Raw genomic sequence first — 19922 nt, forward strand, 5'->3', positions numbered from 1 at the left:
TCTAACTTAGGGCTCTCTTCGCTCCTGGGTCTTACCTCCAAGAGTGGACACTTCAAGTGGTGAGTGTTGGGAGATGCAGAAGTCACAATGCTGTGGGCCTCCTGTAGAGAAGTAGGAAGGACTCAGTTAAGTTGTCCAACTCCTTTGTGACTCCTTGGAGGTTGAGAGACTGCAAGGAACTTCAGAGCACACAGTCTGGTCTGCCCATCTTCATGAGGTCCACCAATTTCTAGGGACGAGGCTCTCCCACAACAACTGCAGCATTGTCTTTGCCTCAGGGCTCCTTGCTTAGTACCTCCTTTCTCCTGTAGGGGGAAAACATCCTACAAGCTCTTTTTATGTGGACCCTGAGACTTCAATCCACCCTTCTGGCTCTCTTAGATGATGATTTTTTTTTTTTTTTTTTTTTTTTTTTTTTGAGACGGAGTCTGGTTCTGTCGCCCAGGCTGGAGTGCAGTGGCGTGATCTCAGCTCACTGCAAGCTCTGCCTCCTGGGTTCACGCCATTCTCCTGCCTCAGCCTCCCAAGTAGCTTGGACTACAGGCGCCCGCCACCATGCCCAGCTAATTTTTTTGTATTTTTAGTAGAGACGGGGTTTCACCATGTTAGCCAGGATGGTCTCGATATTCTGACCTCGTGATCCGCCCGCCTCGGCCTCCCAAAGTGCTGGGATTACAGGCGTGAGCCACTGTGCCCAGCCTTTTTTTTTTTCTGAGATGGAGTCTCACTGTGTTGCCCAGTCTGGAGTGCAATGGTGCAATCTCGGCTCACTGCAACCTCTGCCTCCCGGGTTCAAGAGATTCTCCTGCTTCAGCCTCCTGAGTAGCTGGGATTACAGGCACCTACCACCATGCCCGGTTAATTTTTGTATTTTTAATAGAGACAGGGTTTCACCATCTTGTCCAGACTGGTCTCGAACTTCTGACCTCATGTGATCTGCCTGCTTCGGCCTCCCGAAGTGCTAGGCTTACAGGTGTGAACCACTGTCCCCTGCAGGATGCTGGTCTTAATAATTGGTTAAGGAAAGGTAATTGGCATTTGGATTGGATTTGGAAAGAGAAGACTTCAGGGATGCAATGAAGCTACCACTTTTTCTTGAACCCCTTGGAAGTTCTTAAATTGGATATTTTCTAACTATATGAGCACACTATATAGACTTTTTGGATGAGGGATTGCAACGAACATCTGAAAAATCATAAGCCTGGAATTCTCCCCCAGATATCTGGTTAACTTTCATACCTTTGATCTTTGCTCAAGTCTCACCTTCTCAGGTGTCTACCCTAACCTCTCTATTTATATTGTAACATCTGTGTCCTGTCTTTGCACTCTGATTCCACTTACCCTGCTCTCTTTCTTCCCTAGCTCTTAGCATTATCTCATATACTATTTTTTTTATTTACTACGTTCAGTGATGTGCCTACAACATTTGACACCTAGAATGAATATTTTTTAACATCTTCTTCCCCTGAATGATGAAATTATTTTCAGAAATAATCATTAAGTTAAATGAAAAGTACTATCAGTGAACATTTTCTCTTACTGAGTTTTGTTATAATAATTATGCCAAATAAATAAATACAGTATAAGGCAGGAAAAAAATCCACAACTATTTAGCCCATTGTTTTTATTTTATTTTATGTTACGTTATTTTATGTTATTTTATTTCGAGACAGAGTCTCGCTCTGTCACCCAGCTGGAGTGCAGTGGTGCAATCTCAGCTCATTGCAACCTCCGCCTCCTGGGTTCAAGTGATTCTCCTGCCTCAGCCTCCCAAGTAGCTGGGACTACAGGTGCATGCCACCATGCCTGCCTAATTTTTGCATTTTTTTAGTAGAGACGGGGTTTCACCATGTTGGTCAGGCTGGTCTCAATCTCCTGACCTTGCGATCCGCCCACCTGGACCTCCCAAAGTGCTGGGATTACAGGTGTGAGCCACCATGCCCGGCAACCAGTTGTTTTTATATCTAGTTAATTGTTTGAACTTGGATTCTGCAGTTACAGACTGATGTTTTATGTAATTGTTCATTAACTAATAAGCGAAGTTTTTAAAAGTAAAACTAAGCATTTCTGGCTGGGCACAGTGGCTCATGCCTGTAATCCCAGCACTTTGGGAGTCTGAGGCGGGTGGATCATGAGGTCAGGAGTTTGAGACCAGCCTGGCCAACGTGGTGAATCCCCATCTCTACCAAAAATACAAAAAATTAGCCAGGTGTGGTGGGTGGTATGCGCCTGTAATCCCAGCTACTCAGGAGGCTGAGGCAGGAGAATCGCTTGAACCTGGGAGGCAGAGGTTGCAGTGAGACGAGATGGTGCCACTGCACTCCAGCCTGGGTGACAGAGCAGGACTCCCTCTGGGGCAAGGGAAAAAAAAAAAAAACCTAAGCATTTCCAAAAGGTACAATTTATGCAACTGTTAATAAAATTGCTGATATGTTTTATCCCCCTTAATGTTCTTTAGTTTCAAAACACTTAATTTGAAGAGAATAAATTTCAATGTTAAAGGTATTGTTGAAATTTAATAAAATATTTTGAGTGTGAACTAAAATTTGTACTTATTAAATTACATCTTGCTATTTACGCTGTATTTCATTGTTTTAAATTTTAGACACAAATACCAAAAGGTCCCATAAAATGACGGAGTGCCTCAAGTTGTTTCTTGGTCTTAACAATCACTGTGCTATCTTTGTTTTATTTTGAATCTATCATTTAAATGCACAAGAATGTAGTACCACAGGGATGGAAAAGTCAACTGCATCCTAAGAAAGGGTTGGAAATAAGAACTTCATATTAAGCAGCCTTCAGGTGTAACAAAGCATGGTGCACTACTTTTTTTTTTTTTTTTGAGACAGAGTTTCGCACTGTCGCCCAAGCTGGAGTGCAGTGGCGTGATCTCAGCTTACTGCAAGCTCCGCCTTCCGGGTTCAGGTCATTCTGCCTCAGCCTCCCAGGTAGCTGGGACTACAGGTGCCCGCCACCGCGCCCGGCTAATTTTTTATATTTTTAGTAGAGACGGGGTTTCACCGTGTTAGCCAGGATGGTCTTGATCTCCTTGATCCGCCCGCCTCAGCCTCCCAAAGTGCTGGGATTACAGGCGTGAGCCAGCACGCCCGGCCTGGTGCACTACTTTTGAAACAAATGTATGTGCCTAAGTTTGCATGGATGGGGGTTAGCTGTAACTGGGAGTTTCCCCAACGAACTTATATGTAGACAACAATTGAAGAATAAAAAATCTGATAATTGAAGCTTACATATATATTATTTAAACTCAACAGTAACTGCAGTAATTATTTGGAGCTTAGACCAACAAAATGTTTTTTTCAGGAAGGAGTATTTTTATCACTGACATTGATCAGAATTACTGGCACATGGTGGTAATAAACTGATTTTAGTCAGCTTTTTAATTGTTTATACATTCTCTATAGACCAAGCATTCCTTTATTGCCAGCACTTGCGTTGTAATGCTCCCAGCATCCCGTCCTTGGTGTGTCACTAATTATATTTGTTGTTTATTGTCTGTACCCTTGCTCTGCATCACCATTTCACGCTTGCTCCATTAGGATGAGGATCTGTGTTTTGTTCAGTGATAGTGCAGTCATATATTTGTTGAATGAAGAAATGAATGAAGCTCAAGTTCAGAGACTTTCTATGTCTTTTTCCTTCTCCAAATTATAAGAGGGATCAGTACATAGTGGATACTTTGCTACTATTGACTCACTGACTTAAATGCTTGGCCTATAGTCTTTTTGGACTCATGCATTTCTTGAAAATTTTGGAATTTTGATTGAGATTGCATAGATCAACTTGGAGAATTAGCATCTGTACTAATTTGTTACTGCTGCTGTAACAAGCTATAAACTTAGTAGCAAACATTAGCTTATAGTTCTAGAGGTCAGAAATTTGAAATGGGTTTATTGAGCTAAAATCAAGGTGTCAGGAGGACTGTTTTCCTTCTGGAGATTCAAGAATCCTTTTATTTTTCCTGGCCTTCTCTAACACATAGAGGTTGCCTGTATTCCTTAGTTTGTTACCCACCTTCCATCCTCAGTGCCAGCAGTCACATTTCCTTCTGACTCTTTCTGCCTCCCTCTTTCCCTTGTAAGGATGCTTCTGAGTACAATAGGTCCACCTGGATAATTCAGGGCTATCTCCCCAGCTCAAGATCTTTTAACTTAATCACATATGCAAAATCCCTTTGCTATGTAAGATAACATATTACAGGTTCTGGGTATTAGGACATAGACATCTTTAGGGGGACCATTATTCTGCCTATTACAGCATTTTAATAATATTAAATCTTCCTATCTGTGAACAAAATGTTTCTCTCCATGTGTTTAAGTGTTCTTAAATTTCTCTCAATTTTCAATGTGCTGGTCTTCTTTTGTCATATTTATCCCTTACAATTTTTGATGTTGTAAATTTTGATGCTTTTAAATTTTCAGGTTCTAGTTCTTCATTACTGTGTGTAAATACAATTCATTTTTATTGATTGATCTTCTATTCTGTAACCTTTCTAAAATTACAGAATAGAACTAATAGTGATTAGTTCTAGTAAAATAAATTGGATTTTCTACATAGATGATCATGTTGTCTGTGAATAAAGACAGTTTTATGTCTTTCCAATCTGGATGCTTTTTCATTCTTTTTCCTGTCTAATTACAGTGGTAAAAACTCCCAGTAACAGTGTTGAATAGAAGTGGTGAGAGTGGACATCTTGTCTTATTTCTTATCTTAGAGAGAAAGCTTTCAGTATGTAGATAACTGTAGGGTTTTTTTCTTTTTTAGAGATGCCCTTTATCAGCATGAGGAAGTTACTTCTATTCCTGGTTTGCTGAGTTTTAAAATCAGGAATAGATGTTGGATTTTGTCAAATGCTTTTTCTACATTCTCTTATATTGAGGTGATCATATGGTTTTTCTTTTTTAATATGTTAATATGGTGAATTACTTTGAATTCACAATATTTCTGATTTCCCTTTTAATTTCTTATTTACCCATGGGTTATTTAGAAGTGTGTTAGTTTCAGAATATTTGGGGGATTTTTTTCAAAGACCTTTCTATTATTGATTTCTAATTTAATGCATCTGTGCTCAGGTAACATTCTCTTAAATCAACCAGAACTTGTTCTGTGGCTCAAAATATGGTCTGTGTGAATGCTCTGTATACTTGAGAAGAATGTGTTTTGTGTTGGTGTTAGATGGAGTGTTCAATAAATGTTGACCACTCATGTTGGTTGACAGTTGTTCATGTCTACTATATACTTGCTGATTTGCTATGTGCTTTTTCTATCAGTTATTGAGAGAGGGTATTAAAATCTGGCTGTAATTGTGAACTTGTCTATTTCCCCTTACAGTTCTATCACTGCTTTATGTATTTTTAAGCTCTCTATTGGAGGCATACATGTTTGAGATGATTATCTTTCTTGATTAATTGACCCTTTTATTATTTGAAATGACCTTCTTTATAACCTTTTGATATTCTTGTTTAATATTAATAAAACCACTCCAGCTTTTATTTTTATTTTATTTTATTTTATTTTATTGTTTAGTGAAAGAGTCTCACTGTGTTACCTAGGCCTCTGGGTGCAGAGTGCAGTGGTGCAATCATAGCTTACAGCAGCCTCGAACTCCTGAGCTCAAGTGATCCTTCTGCCTCAGCCTCCCAAGCAGCTGGGACTACGGGCGTGTACCGCCATGCCTGGCTAATTTTTAAATTTTCTGTAGAGATCGAGTCTTGCCATGTTGCCCAGGCTGGTCTCAAATTTCTGGTCTTAAGCAAGCCTCAGACTCTTAAAGTGCTGAGATTGTAGGAGTGAGCGCTCTGCCTGGCCTCACTCCAACTTTCTTCTGACTAGCATTAGCTTGGTATATATTTTTTCTGTCCTTTTGTTTTTAACCTGTTTGTTTTTATATTTAAAGTGCATTTCTTGTACGCAGCATATAGCTTGTTTTGTCTTTTTATCCAATCTGACAACCTCTGCCTTTGAGGTGTTTACATTTAAATGTACTATTTACATTTAATGTGATTATTGATAGGGTTGGGTTTAAGTCTGTTATCTTGCTATTTGTTTTATAATTTTCCCATCTGTTCTTTGTTCCCTTTTAATTTTGGTCCTGCCTTCGTTTGGATTAATTGAATATTGTTTATCAATATAATCCAATTTATCAGTTATCTTTTAAAGATATTTAGATAAAATTTTTACTTATTTGCCCATGTCATTACTATTTCCAGCACTCTTCATTCTTTTGTGGAGATCTTAGTTTTTATCTGGTATCGTTTTCCTTCTTCCTGAAGGACTTTCTTTCACATTTCTTTCAGTGCGAATCTGCTGGTGATGAATTCTTTCTGAAGACATCTTTATTTCCTTTGAAAATTTTGCATGTTAATATGGTGCCTTCATTTAAAAGTTCATATTTACTTAACCATCCAACAAAATATTGGGTGCATATTATGTGCCAGGTACTGTCCTAGGCATTTGAATATAACAGTGTCCAAAATGGGAAAAAAAGTCTCTATCTTCATGGAGCTTAATTTCAGCTCAGGGAAGACTGGTAACAAGTAAATATAACAAAATGGTAAGAGCTATGGATAAACATAAAGCTGGAGAAGGGAATAGGAGTAGTGTGGTTTAGGTAACATGGGGGAGTTTTCAGTTGGATGGTTAGGAAAAGTCTTACATGAAAATATGATATTTAAGCCAAGATTTGAAGATGAAGGAGTGAGTCTTGTGGATATCTAGGAGAAGAGAATTTCAGATAGAACAGCACTTGTAAAAGCCCTGAGGTTTATAATAGTAAGTGTGCCTAGTAGGTTCAAGGAGCAGGAAGGAGGCCAGTGTGGTTGATCAGAGTGCACAGTGGGTGGGTGCTAGAGGACAAGAGCAGAGAGGCAGTGGAGGCCTAGACCATGGGGTGTGTTGCAGGAGCTTCTGAATGAGATAGGGAGCTATTGCAGGGCTGTAAGCTGAAAATGACATTATCTGACTTATGTTTTTAAAGGATCACTCTGGCTACTGTATTGAGAGTAAACTCTGTATTGGAGAAGGGAAGCAAGAACAGAAATGGAAAAGCCAGTTAGGCGATTATTATAACAATCCAACTAGAGAGAATGATGTTTTAGACAAGACCTGTAAGAAGTGGTTGAATTATGAATATTTTGAAGATAGACATGAAGGATTTGCTGATGGATTGGATATGGGTGTGAGAAAAGGAGTCAAGAATGATTCCATGGTTTAGCCAAAGAAATGGAAGGAAAGAATTAATTTCTTCAGTGTTGCGTATAGAAACCTGAAAAAGAAAAAAAAAAATCATTTTCTGAGGTCAAAATATTGTGGTGTCAAATGGCTGCAACAGCCTAGCACAGGGTAGGTACTTTGTAATTAATGAATGAGAAGGTTAGGAGTTCAAGTTAGTGACTGGTAATTTTGAGATGACTATTAAACCTTTACATGAAGATGTTGATTGGGTGATTAAATGTAGCAATTTGGAGGGCAAGAGAGTAGTCTAAACTGGGGCTCTCCTGGAAGTTGTTGGCCACCATTTGAAAAAAATAAAATAATTTGGGAAAAATTGAAATATTTATAATGAGTGTTTCTATCCAACAAGACGCATATGTAAGAATGAATGTTCATAACAGTATTATTTGTAGTGAACCTAAACTGGAAAAAATACCCATCAGCAAAAAACAAACAAACAAAAAAAAGAAATGGTATCATCATAGAATGTATTCAAGAATAATGAAAATGAATACACATTCAACAACATTGATGAAGCCAAATGTCAAATAGTTCTTTATGATTCCACTCATATAATTAAAACTAAAGTATAGTGTTAGAAGTCAGGATGGGAGATTATTTTAAGGGAAAAAGGAGCAGATAGTGATTTTTTTTTTTACATTCTTTAATTTTTTAAAATTATACTTTAAGTTCTAGGGTACATGTACACAACATGCAGGTTTGTTACATATGTATACATGTGCCATGTTGGTGTGCTGCACCCATTAACTCGTTATTTACATTAGGTATATCTCCTAATGCTATCCCTCCCCCCTCCCCCCACCCCATAACAGGCCCTGGTGTGTGATGTTCCCCTTCCTGTGTCCAAGTGTTCTCATTGTTCAATTCCCGCCTATGAGTGAGAACATGTGGTGTTTGGTTTTTTTGTCCTTGCGATAGTTTGCTGAGGATGATGGTTTCCAGCTGCATCCATGTACCTACAAGGACATGAACTTATCCTTTTTTATGGCTGCATAGTATTCCGTGATGTATATGTGCCACATTTTCTTAATCCAGTCTGTCACTGATGGACATCTGGGTTGGTTCCAAGTCTTTACTATTGTGAATAGTGCCACAATAAACATACGTGTCCATGTGTCTTTGTAGCAGCATGATTTATAATCCTTTGGGTATATACCCAGTAATGGGATGGCTGGGTCAGATGGTATTTCTATTGAGGAATCGCCACACTGTCTTCCACAATGATTGTACTAGTTTACAGTCCCACCAACAGTGTAAAAGTGTTGCTATTTCTCCACATCCTCTCCAGCACCTGTTGTTTCCTGACTTTTTAATGATCGCCATTCTAACTGGTGTGAGATGGTATCTCATTGTGGTTTTGATTTACATTTGTCTGATGGCTAGTGACGATGAGCATTTTTTCATGTGTCTGTTGGCTGCATAAATGTCTTCTTTTGAGAAGTGTCTGTTCATATCCTTCGCCCACTTTTTGATGGGGTTTTTTGTTTTTTTCTTGTAAATTTGTTTGAGTTCTTTGTAGATTCTGGATATTAGCCCGTTGTCAGATGACTAGATTGCAAAAATTTTCTCCCATTCTGTAGGTTGCCTGTTCACTCTGATGGTAGTTTCTTTTACTGTGCAGTAGCTCTTTAGTTTAATTAGATCCCATTTGTCAATTTTGGCTTTTGTTGCCATTGCCTCTGGTGTTTTAGATATGAAGTCCTTGCCCATGCCTGTGTCCTGAATGGTATTGCCTAGGTTTTCTTCTAGGATTTTTATGGTTTTAGGTCTAACATTTAAGTCTCTAATCCATCTTGAATTAATTTTTGTGTAAGGTGCATGGAAGGGATCCATTTTCAGCTTTCTATACATGGCTAGCCAGTTTTCCCAGCACCATTTATTAAATAGGGAATCCTTTCCCCATTTCTTGTTTTTGTTAGGTTTGCAAAGATCACATGGTTGTAGATGTGTGATATTATTTCCGAGGGCTCTGTTCTGTTCCATAGGTCTATATCTCTGTTTTGGTACCAGTACCATGCTGTTTTGGTTACTGTAGCCTTGTAGTATAGTTTGAAGTCAGGTAATGTGATGCCTCGAGCTTTGTTCTTTTGGCTTAGGATTGTCTTGGCAATGCAGGCTCTTTTTTGGTTCCATATGAACTTTAAAGTAGTTTTTTCCAATTCTGTGAAGAAAGTCATTGGTAGCTTGATGGGGATGGCATTGAATCTATAAATTACCTTGGGCAGTATGGCCATTTTCACGATATTGAGTCTTCCTATCCATGAGCATGGAATGTTCGTCCATTTGTTTGTGTCCTCTTTTATTTCATTGAGCAGTGGTTTGTAGTTATCCTTGAAGAGGTCCTTCACATCCTTTGTAAGTTGTATTCCTAGTCATTTTATTCTCTTTGAAGCAATTGTGAATGGGAGTTCACTCATGATTTGGCTCTCTGTTTGTCTGTTATTGGTGTATAAGAATGCTTGTGAATTTTGCACATTGATTTTGTATCCTGAGAGTTTGCTGAAGTTGCTTATCAGCTTAGGGAGATTTTGGGCTGAGACGATGGGGTTTTCTAGATATATAATCATGTCATCTGCAAACAGGGACAATTTGACTTCCTCTTTTCCTAATTGAATACCCTTTCTTTCTTTCTCCTGCCTGATTGCCCTGGCCAAAACTTCCAACACTGTGTTGAACAGAAGTGGTGAGAGAGGGCATCCCTGTCTTGTGCCAGGTTTCAAAGGGAATGCTTCCTGGTTTTGCCCATTCAGTATGATATTGGCTGTGGGTCTGTCATAAATAGCTCTTATTATTTTGAGATACATTCTTTCAATACCGAATTTATTGAGAGTTTTTAGCATGAAGGGCTGTTGAATTTTGTCAAAGGCCTTTTCTGCATCTATTGAGATAATCATGTGGTTTTGTCTTTGGTTCTGTTTATATGCTGGATTACGTTTATTGATTTGCATATGTTGAACCAGCCTTGCATCCCAGGGATGAAGCCCACTTGATCATGGCGGATAAGCTTTTTTGATGTGCTGCTGGATTCGGTTTGCCAGTATTTTATTGAGGATTTTTGCATCGATGTTTATCAGGGATATTGGTCTAAAATTCTCTTTTGTGTGTGTGTGTGTCTCTGCCAGCCTTTGGTATCAGGATGATGTTGGCCTCATAAAACGAGTTAAGGAGGATTTCCTCTTTTTCTATTGATTGGAATCATTTCAGAAGGAATGGTACCAGCTCCTCCTTGTACCTCTGGTAGAATCTGGCTGTGAATCCGTCTGGTCCTGGACTTTTTTTGGTTGGCAGGCTATTAATTATTGCCTCAATTTCAGAGCCTGTTATTGGTCTATCCAGGGATTCACCTTCTTCCTGGTTTAGTCTCAGGAAGGTGTATGTGTCCAGGAATTTATCCATTTCTTCTAGGTTTTCTAGTTTATTTGCGTAGAGGTGTTTATAGTATTCGCTGATGGCAGTTTGTATTTCTGTGGGGTCGGTGGTGATATCCCCTTTATCATTTTTTTATTGCATCTCTTTGATTCTTCTCTCTTTTCTTCTTTAGTAGTCTTGCTAGAGGTCTGCAGATAGTAACTTTTAAGACAGCAAACACTAGAGGACCTGCTGGAAATCTGGTAATGTTCTGTTTCTTCACTTGGGTGATGTGTTTGCTTTGCCATCGTTCATTGAGCTGTACACTTATATTTTGGATGCTCTTTGTTATATATGCCACATTTCTTAAAACATTAAACTATCATGTTAACACATTGCCTTCCAAATAATTCATTGACCAGACTCTAGTTGTGAAAGCTGTACTTGACTCCTAGCTATGCTCTGGTTCTAACTAGTCATAAAACACACAGGATAATTCATTTAAACTGTGATAGGAAGAGCGTTGTGCCACTGACCAAGTTCCAAATACTGGGAAAGAGGGAGAATTACAACCACTGAAGGAATTAGTGCAGGTCTATCATATCCCCTTTGACATCTAAAATGTTACTCACTTTTTAAGTTTGGAATTTAAAATGAATTAGAGAAAACACAGTAGGAAATCTTGGATTTAAATATAGCATTAAAACTCCAAACCCCACATATGAAACTATAAGAGCATTATTTCTCAGTACAATGCAGTAACCTCATAAAAACATATATAAGTTGAATTAGGTGTGTCCTAATTATTTTGAACTTTGGGCATTAAGATGAGTCTATAATTTATCTTATTGTTTATATAAGGATGGTTTACCTTATGGTGTTTATTAAGGATATCAAAGCCACCTGTATAGTGTAGTCACTTAAGATCCAGATCCCACTGTAATGTATCTATCAGTCATGTCCTCCCTGACATTTTGATTTAATTGCTTCAGTTCCTCACTACATCTCAATAGGTTGGAACTATAGATCCAATCTAACAAGATAAAATATAATGGGGCTAATCCAAGGTTTTATGTTTAGGTTCAGGATAAATAAAGGGAAATATGATTTACCAACATAGGTAATGAAGTGTCAGGAGGTTATGTGGATTTAAGATCAAACTCTGCAGTGGTACTACCCCCTCAAAAGGTTAATGTGATTATAGGCAACACTATTGCAAGTAATGGGAGATAATTAGACTACACCAAGAGGATTACGGTAAGTTTATGGCACCATATTTTAAGAGTGACACTGACAAACTAGAGCTCATCCAAAGGAAAGCACCAGATGTTTAAGGGGTTATGAAAAATGGATGGCCAGGTGCGATGGCTTATGCCTGTAATCCCAGCACTTTGGGAGACTGAGGCGGGCAGACAGGAGTTTGAGACCGGCATGACCAACATGGTGAAACCCCATCTCCACTAAAAATACAAAAATTAACCAGGCATGGTGGCACATGCCTGTAATCCCAGCTACTCTGGAGGCTGAGGCAGGAGAATTGCTTGAACACACGAGGCAGATGTTGCTGTGAGCCGAGATCACACCATTGCACTCCAGCCTGGGCTACAGGAGCGAACCTCTGTCTCAAAAAAAAAAAAGAAAAAGAAAAAGAAAAATAGATTACATGGCTGAAGAAATTGGACTGTGAAATCTTACAGCAGCTCTGTAAGGCACTATCTTCATTTTACAGAAATAATACTGAGGCTCAGAGAGAATAAATGATTTATTAAAATGTAACTAAATAGTGGTTGGCTCAGGACCCACAACAACTCCTGATTCTTAATCTGATATTCTTTCTATTTCAAAATATTGGCTTTTAATTTTTTAAAAGTCTGGCTGTTAGCCTATATATATGGAGAAACTTGAAGTTGTAAGGGAAGGGTTACAGATTAAATGAATGGAAAAGGAAAGAATGCTCAGGGTAGAAAGATCAATGTGAGAAAATAGTTTGGTTATCAGTATTATAAGTTTATCAGTTATTATAGAAATGTATTATATTTTACATATTTTTCTCTTTCTCTTTTTCAAGGTTTTTGATTCCAATGAAGAATCTGGGTATCTTGTTCTCACCATAGTTATATCAGGTCATTTCTTCATTTTCCAAGGACAGACACTACTGGTAGGTTTATGCATAATAGTTTAACCTGGAAATATATCTTTGTCTTCTTAGCTTTACATGAATTTTTGTATCCTCAAGCTTCTTCAGTCTCACTGAAATTCATCAAGGTCAACACATTAAGCATTTATCAAATGTGCTAAATGTGGGAAATACAGAAACATACTGAATATTGCCTGCCCTAAAGGGGTTTAGGATTTTGTTAGGAGTCAGAGTGGATCAAAAGGTTGAAATTAACCAGTATGATAAAGGATTCTGTAGTAAGGGAGATTGAGTTAAGATAGGCTAGGTTAACAGAGACAAGTGTGGAGGGTTTTCCAGATAGGGAAAACAGCATATGCAGAGGGATAGATTTGCAGAAATAAAGAAAACAAAAAAGTGTTATTATTAATTGATAAGAGTCCTCCATAAAACTCTAGTTTTATAATGATGCATGTGTTCTTTATTCTGAATATATATACACTTTAGGAAATTTTAGAATTAAGAAATATGTAAAGAAAATAAGAATCAACTTGGTTGAAAGTTTAGGTTTTATTTGGTACATAGAAACCAATGAAAGAAAAAAAAATTAGTAACTTCCAAACAAAGAAATTGTACAAGAAAGGAACGTATAATGGAAAGTTATTATGTCATTTAGCTGTGAATGATGTCTACATTGACTTAAATTCATACAACAAATATTTACTGAATATCTACATGGGCATAATTAATTTAACAAATATTTATTGAATAATTAGTATATGCTAGGCATTTTAGGGGATGCGAGGGATATAGCAGTGAACAGTGAAGACAGAAATCCCTTTCATTATGGGATATCATCATTCTAGTGAGGGAAAACCAGCAATAAGCAAATAGGTCAAATACATTTAAAAGACATTAATTTTTTTGGATCGCTTACATGTTCTGTCATAATATGGTAGGAGCTCACATGTATATATTGTGATGATTCATCTTTCTGCTTAAATATAGCCTTCTCATTGAACGTGAGATGACCTGCAAAGTCATCTTTGTGTTCCTTGTGACTTAAAACTGAGGTATGAGTTGTACTATTTTGCTTTATCTGCTACTGTCAGGGTCTGGATCAGGTGCAGGAGATAAGGTTTCTTCAGCTGCTAATGAGTACTACAAATGGTAGACTTGAGGGATACCTAGTGCACAGCTAGTTCTCCCTGTCAATATCATGGGTCTTTGCTGAATGGTGACATTAAAGCAGTTTGGCTTCCACAGGCATAGGAGACCACCCCATACTGTCTCTCTGCTCCATCTTTTTGCCCCAGTGGTAACTATTGTGAACAAATGGATAGAAATGTCTTTGTCTCATACATAGAATGATTTTTGCACTGTAGTCACAAAACCAAGTTTGTCAAATTCTAAGATATCCGTTACTGAGAAATATAAGGATAACTCTGCAATTTGGTGCATGTTGCATATACAGTCATGTGTCTTATTACAACATATCAGTCAAGAGAGGACCACAGATATGATAGTGATCCCATTAGATTATAAGGGGGCTGAAAAATTCCTGTCACCTGTGACATCTGGGTGATACTGGCCCTTGTAGGCATAGGCTAATGTACATGTTTGTGTCTTAGTTTTTAACAAAAAGTTTTTAAAATACAACAATTTTAACAATGTAATAATAGAAAAAATATTGTATATGTTTTAAGTTATTGTAAAGCAGTCCAAATGTTTTTTTAAAAATTTTAAAGTTTATAAAGTACAAATGTTACAGTAAGCTAAGGTTGATTTATGATTGAAGAAAGATACTTTTTAAATAAATTTATTTATAAAAATAGTCATTAAGGAAATGCAAATTAAAACCGACATGAGATAACACTACATACTTTTTAGGATAGTTAATTGAGTGTACAGTGTTTATAAAGTCTACAGTAGTGTACAGTAATGTCCTAGACCATCACATTCACTCACCACTCACTCACTGACTCACCCAGAGCAATTTTCACCTTTCAAGCTCCATTCATGGTAAGTGCCCTATCCAGGTGTAATTTTTACTGTACCTTCTCTATGCTTAGATATACACATATTTAGCATTGTGTTAGTGTTACAGTTGCCTACAGTGTTCAGTACAGTAACATGTTGTACAGGTTTGTAGCCTGGGAACAATAGGCTAACCCACATGGCCTAGGTATGTAGTAGGCTGTACCATCGAGGTTTGCATAAGTATACTCTATGATAGTCACACAGTGACAAGATCACCTAATGACACATTTCTTAGAATGTATCCCCATTGTTAAGTGACATATGACTATACATATTTAACTTAAATACTGTAATATTTTTTAAAATCTTTTTAAAAATTTTTACAAATCACTTTTATTGAGGTATAATTTACATAAAATTCACTGTCTTTAAGTGTTCAATTTGATGTGTTTAATGTATATAGTCATGTAACCATCACCACAATCATGATACAGAACATTTCAATTAACCCAGTTTCCTTGTGCCTCTTTGCAGTGAGCTTCTCTGCCCACCTTCAGCACCTAGAAACCATTGGTCTGCTTTCTATCACTCTAGTTCTGCATTTTTTAATAATTTTTATTTATATATATTTTTGACAGATAAAATTGTATATATTCACTGTGTGCAACATTATTTTGAAGTATATATACATTGTAAAATGACTAAAGCTAGCTAATTAACATTATTAATATGCATTACCTCACTGTAGTTTTGCCTTTTCTAGAATTCATGTAATGGAATCATATGATATGTAGTCTTTTCAGTCAGGCTTCTTCCATTCAGTGTAATTTGAGATTCATCTCTGTTGTTCCATGTTATCTGTAGTTGATGCCTTTTCATTAATGAAGAGTATTCCATTGCATAGGTAAACTTATTTTGCTTATCCATTCAGCTTTTGATAGACACTGGGGTTGTTTTCATTTTTTTCAGCTGTGATGAATAACACTACTGAATATTTGTATACGAGCCTTTGGGCATGTTTTTATTTTTCATTGTTAAATGTCCAAGAGAAGAACCGCTGAGTCATATGGCATGTCTGTGTTTAACTTTATAGGAAACTGCAAAACTGTTTTCCCAAGTTGCATTCTCATAATGTATGAGGGTTCCACATGTTCCACATCCTCACCAACACTTATTATTGTCAGTCTTTTTAATTTTAACTATCCTAATAAGTGTGTAGTATTATCTCATGGTGGTTTGAATTTGCATTTCTTTAGTGACTAATATTGTTGAGCATCTTTTCATGTATTTGCCATTTGTATGTCTCATTGGTGAAGTGTCTGTTCATGTCTTTTAACCATTTTTGAGTTGTTTGCCTTCTTATATTTGAATTAAGAATTCTTACTCTGGTTACAGCTCTTTTATCAGAAACATGTTTTTCGAATATTTCTACCAGTTTATAGCTTATTTTTTCATTTCTTAGTGTCTTTTGAAGAGCAGAAGTTAAAAATTTTGAAGTGCAGTATTTTTTTCTCTTATGGTTTATCCTTTTCATATACTACTTAGGAAATTTTTACCTATGCCAAGATTGCAAAGTCATTTTTTTTTTTTTTTGAGTCAGAATCTTGCTCTGTTACCTAGGCTGGAGAACAGTGGTGTGATCACAGCTCACTGCAGCCTTGACCTCCCAGGCTCAAGTAGTCCTCCCATCTCAGCCTTCTGAGTAGCTGGGACTGTAGGCACACACCACCATGCCTGGCTAATTTGTTACAGTTTTTGTAGAGATAGGATCTCACTATGTTGCCTAGGCTGTTCTCAAACTCCTGGACTCAGGCGATCCTTTCACCTCAGCTTCCCAAAGTGTTGGGATTATAGGCATGAGCCACTGTGCCTGGCTGCAAAGATTTTTTAAAATCTTTTCTAGAGTTTTATGGTTTCAGCTCTTATATTTAGGCCTCTAGTTTATTATGAATTTTTTTAGTATTTAATATTAATATTTTTTATTTTTATTTCATATAGTGGTCCTTCTTTCCCACAATTAAAGCAATGTGGTATTGATAAAAATTACAATATTATGGAATGTAATCATGGATCTTAGGCAATTTACTTCTGGAACCATTGAATTAATTTTAATATATAGCGAAAGTTAAGAATTTGGGTTTATTGGCCGGGCGCAGTGGCTCATGCCTGTAATCCCAGCACTTTGTGAGGCCAAGGTGGGTGGATCACCTGAGGTCAGGAGTTCGAGACCAGCCTGGCCAACATGGTGAAACCTCATATCTACTAAAAATATAAAAACTAGCCTGGTGTGGTGGTGGGTGCCTGTAATCCCAGCTACTCGGGAGGCTAAGGCAGGAGAATTGCTTGAACCCAGGAGACGGAGGTTGCAGTGAGCCGACATGGTGCCACTGCACTCCAGCCTCGGTGACAGAGTCTCAAAAAAAAAAAAAAGAATTTGGGTTTATTTTTTGCACGTGGATAGCAATTATTTTAGTACAATTAATTGAAAAGACTAGCTTTCCCTCATTGAATTTCCTGGGTATCATTGTTGAAAATTAGTTTGCTAAGTATGTGTTAGTCTATTTCTGGACCCTTTTCTGTTCTGTTGATCTAAATGTCTATCCTTACTCCAATAACACACTGTCTTTACTTCTGCTTTGTTGTAATTTTTGAAATCAGGTAGTTTAATTCTTCTTCCAACTGTGTTCGTTTTCAAAGTTGTTTTGACTATTATAGGTCATTTGCATTTCCATGTAAATTTTAGAATGACATTTCCTACAAAAAAGCTTACTGGGATTTTGATGGGACTGATTTGAATCTATAAATCGATTTGAGAAAAATTGACTTCTTTTACCATCTTCTAACTAATGAGCATATTTAAAACTCTCCATTTATTAATATATTTGATTTCTCTCACCAATGTTTTATAGTTTTCATAATACAGGTCTTATCCATACTTTGCTAAATTTATCCACAAGTATTTCATATTTTTTATGTTCTTGTAGGTAAGATTTTAAAATTTCAGTATCTAATAGTTTGTTGCTGATGTGTAGAAACATTATTGATTTTTAAATATTGACCTTGTATCCTGTGATCTTGCTAAACTTATTTATTAGTTCTGTAGCTTTTTTCTAAATTCTTTAGGGTTTTCTACATAGATGGTCTGTGTTCCATAAGTAAAGATGTTTTACATTCTTTCTTTCAGTCTGTATACTCTCCCTGCCTGCCTCACCCGCTTCCCACAGATTGTGCTGGCTAGGATGTCCTTTTCAATGTTGAATAGCAATGGTGAGAGTTGATGTCCTTGCCTTGTTTCCCCACCTTAGGGGGAAAGCATTTAATCTTTTCACCATTAAATATAATGTTAGCTGTAGGTTTTTTTGTAGATCCAATTCATGAAACCAAGGAAGTTCCCTTCTATTCCTAGTTTGCTAAGGGACTTGTTTTTTCCCTTTGAGCTTCTGGTATATATCTCTTTTAAAATAAAAAGTATATATATAAATATACATATAATTAAGGTGTACAATGTAATGTTTTGATATACATTGTAAAATGATGACTGTAGTCAAGCTAATATATCATTACCTCAGAATGACCATTTTATATATGTATGGTGAGAATACTTAAGATCTAACAGATTTCAAATATACAGTATAGTGCTATTATCTATACTTATGCTATACATTCGATCTCTAGAATTTATTCATCCTATATAACTGAAGCTTCGTACCCTTTGACCAACATCTCCTCATTTCCTCCACCTTCCCTGGCTCACCCCTAGTAACCACTATTTTATTCTCTGCTTCTATGGATTTTACTATTTTAGATCTCATATATAAGTGAGATCATGCAATATTTTTTTGTGGCTGGCTTATTTCACTGAGTATAATGTATTCCAGGTTCATCTATGGTGTTGAAAATGGTAGGATGCCTTCTTTTTTAAGGCTGAATAATATTTGTGTGTGTATATGTACACATATACGTAACAATTTTTTATCCACTTATCCACTGATGGACACTTAGGTTATTTCTGTATCTTGACTATTGTTAATAATGCTGCAGTGAATGTGGAGTACAGATACCTCTTCAAAATACTAATTTCATTTCCTTTGGAATATATACCCGGAAGTGGGATTGCTGGATCATATGGTAATTGTATGTATAATTTTTTGAGGAAACTCCATACTCTTTCCCAAAGTAGCTATACCAATTTACGTCACCACCAACATTGTACAAGGATTCCTTTTTCTCCATATCTTCACCAATACTTCTTATCTTCTGTCTCTTTATTAATAGCCATCCTAAGAAGTATGAGGGGATAATGTCATTTTGGTATTAATTTGCATTTCCCTGACGATTAGTAATGTTGAACACTTTTTCTTATACCTGTTGGCCATTTATATGTCATCTGTGGAAAATGCTTATTCAGGTCCTTTGCTAATTTTTTTGTTTTTATTTTTTTGAAATGGAGTTTCACTCTTGTCGCCCAGGCTGAATAATAAATAAATTATTTAAATAAATTTATTATTTAAAATAAATTTTAAATTTTATAAAATTTTTCAATTCTTACTGAATCAACCTTTATTGTAGAAGTATTTGATTTTTAAAATTATGTACATATGTAAGTGTGATAAAAATAAGAATACATATTTAAAATATATTTTGTCCCCTACATTAAAGAATAATTTTCATCAGTGTATGCCATTTATTCATAATCTGTCTTGGCCTCCACAAAAACCAACACATAAAAGAGCAAACATATTTGGATTATAACACATTTATAACACATGTAATTTTGTGTTGGCATTATATTTACACACCCTCTCCTCGCATACTAATCTGGGTCATGATACATTTTTAGAACTTTTTTTTTTTTAGAACTCACTCTGTTGCCCAGGCTGGGATGCAGTGGTATGATCTCAGCTCACTGCAACCTCCACCTCCTGGATTCAAGCGATTCTCCTGCCTCAGTCTTCTGAGTAGCTGGGATTACAGGCGCCCACCACCATGCCCAGCAAATTTTTATATTTTTAGTAGAGATGGGGTTTCACCATGTTGGCCAGGCTGGTCTCAAACTCCTGACCTCAGGTGATCCACCCACCTCGGCCTCCCAAAGTGCTGGGATTACAAGTGTGAGCCACCATTCCTGGCCTTGGAACTTTTTTCATAAAATGTAGAGACAGGACAGCCATGGAAGGTTTTAGCCATTTCTGTCTTAGTACAATGATTCAATCACTGGCATGGATCT

The 19922-nt window shown here is 36.9% G+C and overlaps 1 protein-coding gene across 2 annotated transcripts in view; it reads left to right on the forward strand.

Moving 5' to 3' along the window:
• REC114 (REC114 meiotic recombination protein) overlaps positions 1-19922 on the forward strand; it is a 125243-nt gene that overhangs the window by 34328 nt on the left and 70993 nt on the right. For both annotated transcript variants that reach the window (XM_050797758.1, XM_050797757.1), the window contains exon 2: positions 12668-12757. In XM_050797758.1, the coding sequence (XP_050653715.1) occupies positions 12668-12757 (90 nt within the window). The remainder of the gene's footprint in view (positions 1-12667; positions 12758-19922) is intronic.

The sequence above is a fragment of the Macaca thibetana genome, chromosome 7 (genome assembly GCF_024542745.1).
Source record: "Macaca thibetana thibetana isolate TM-01 chromosome 7, ASM2454274v1, whole genome shotgun sequence".
In the NCBI taxonomy this organism is placed as follows: Eukaryota; Metazoa; Chordata; class Mammalia; order Primates; family Cercopithecidae; genus Macaca; species Macaca thibetana.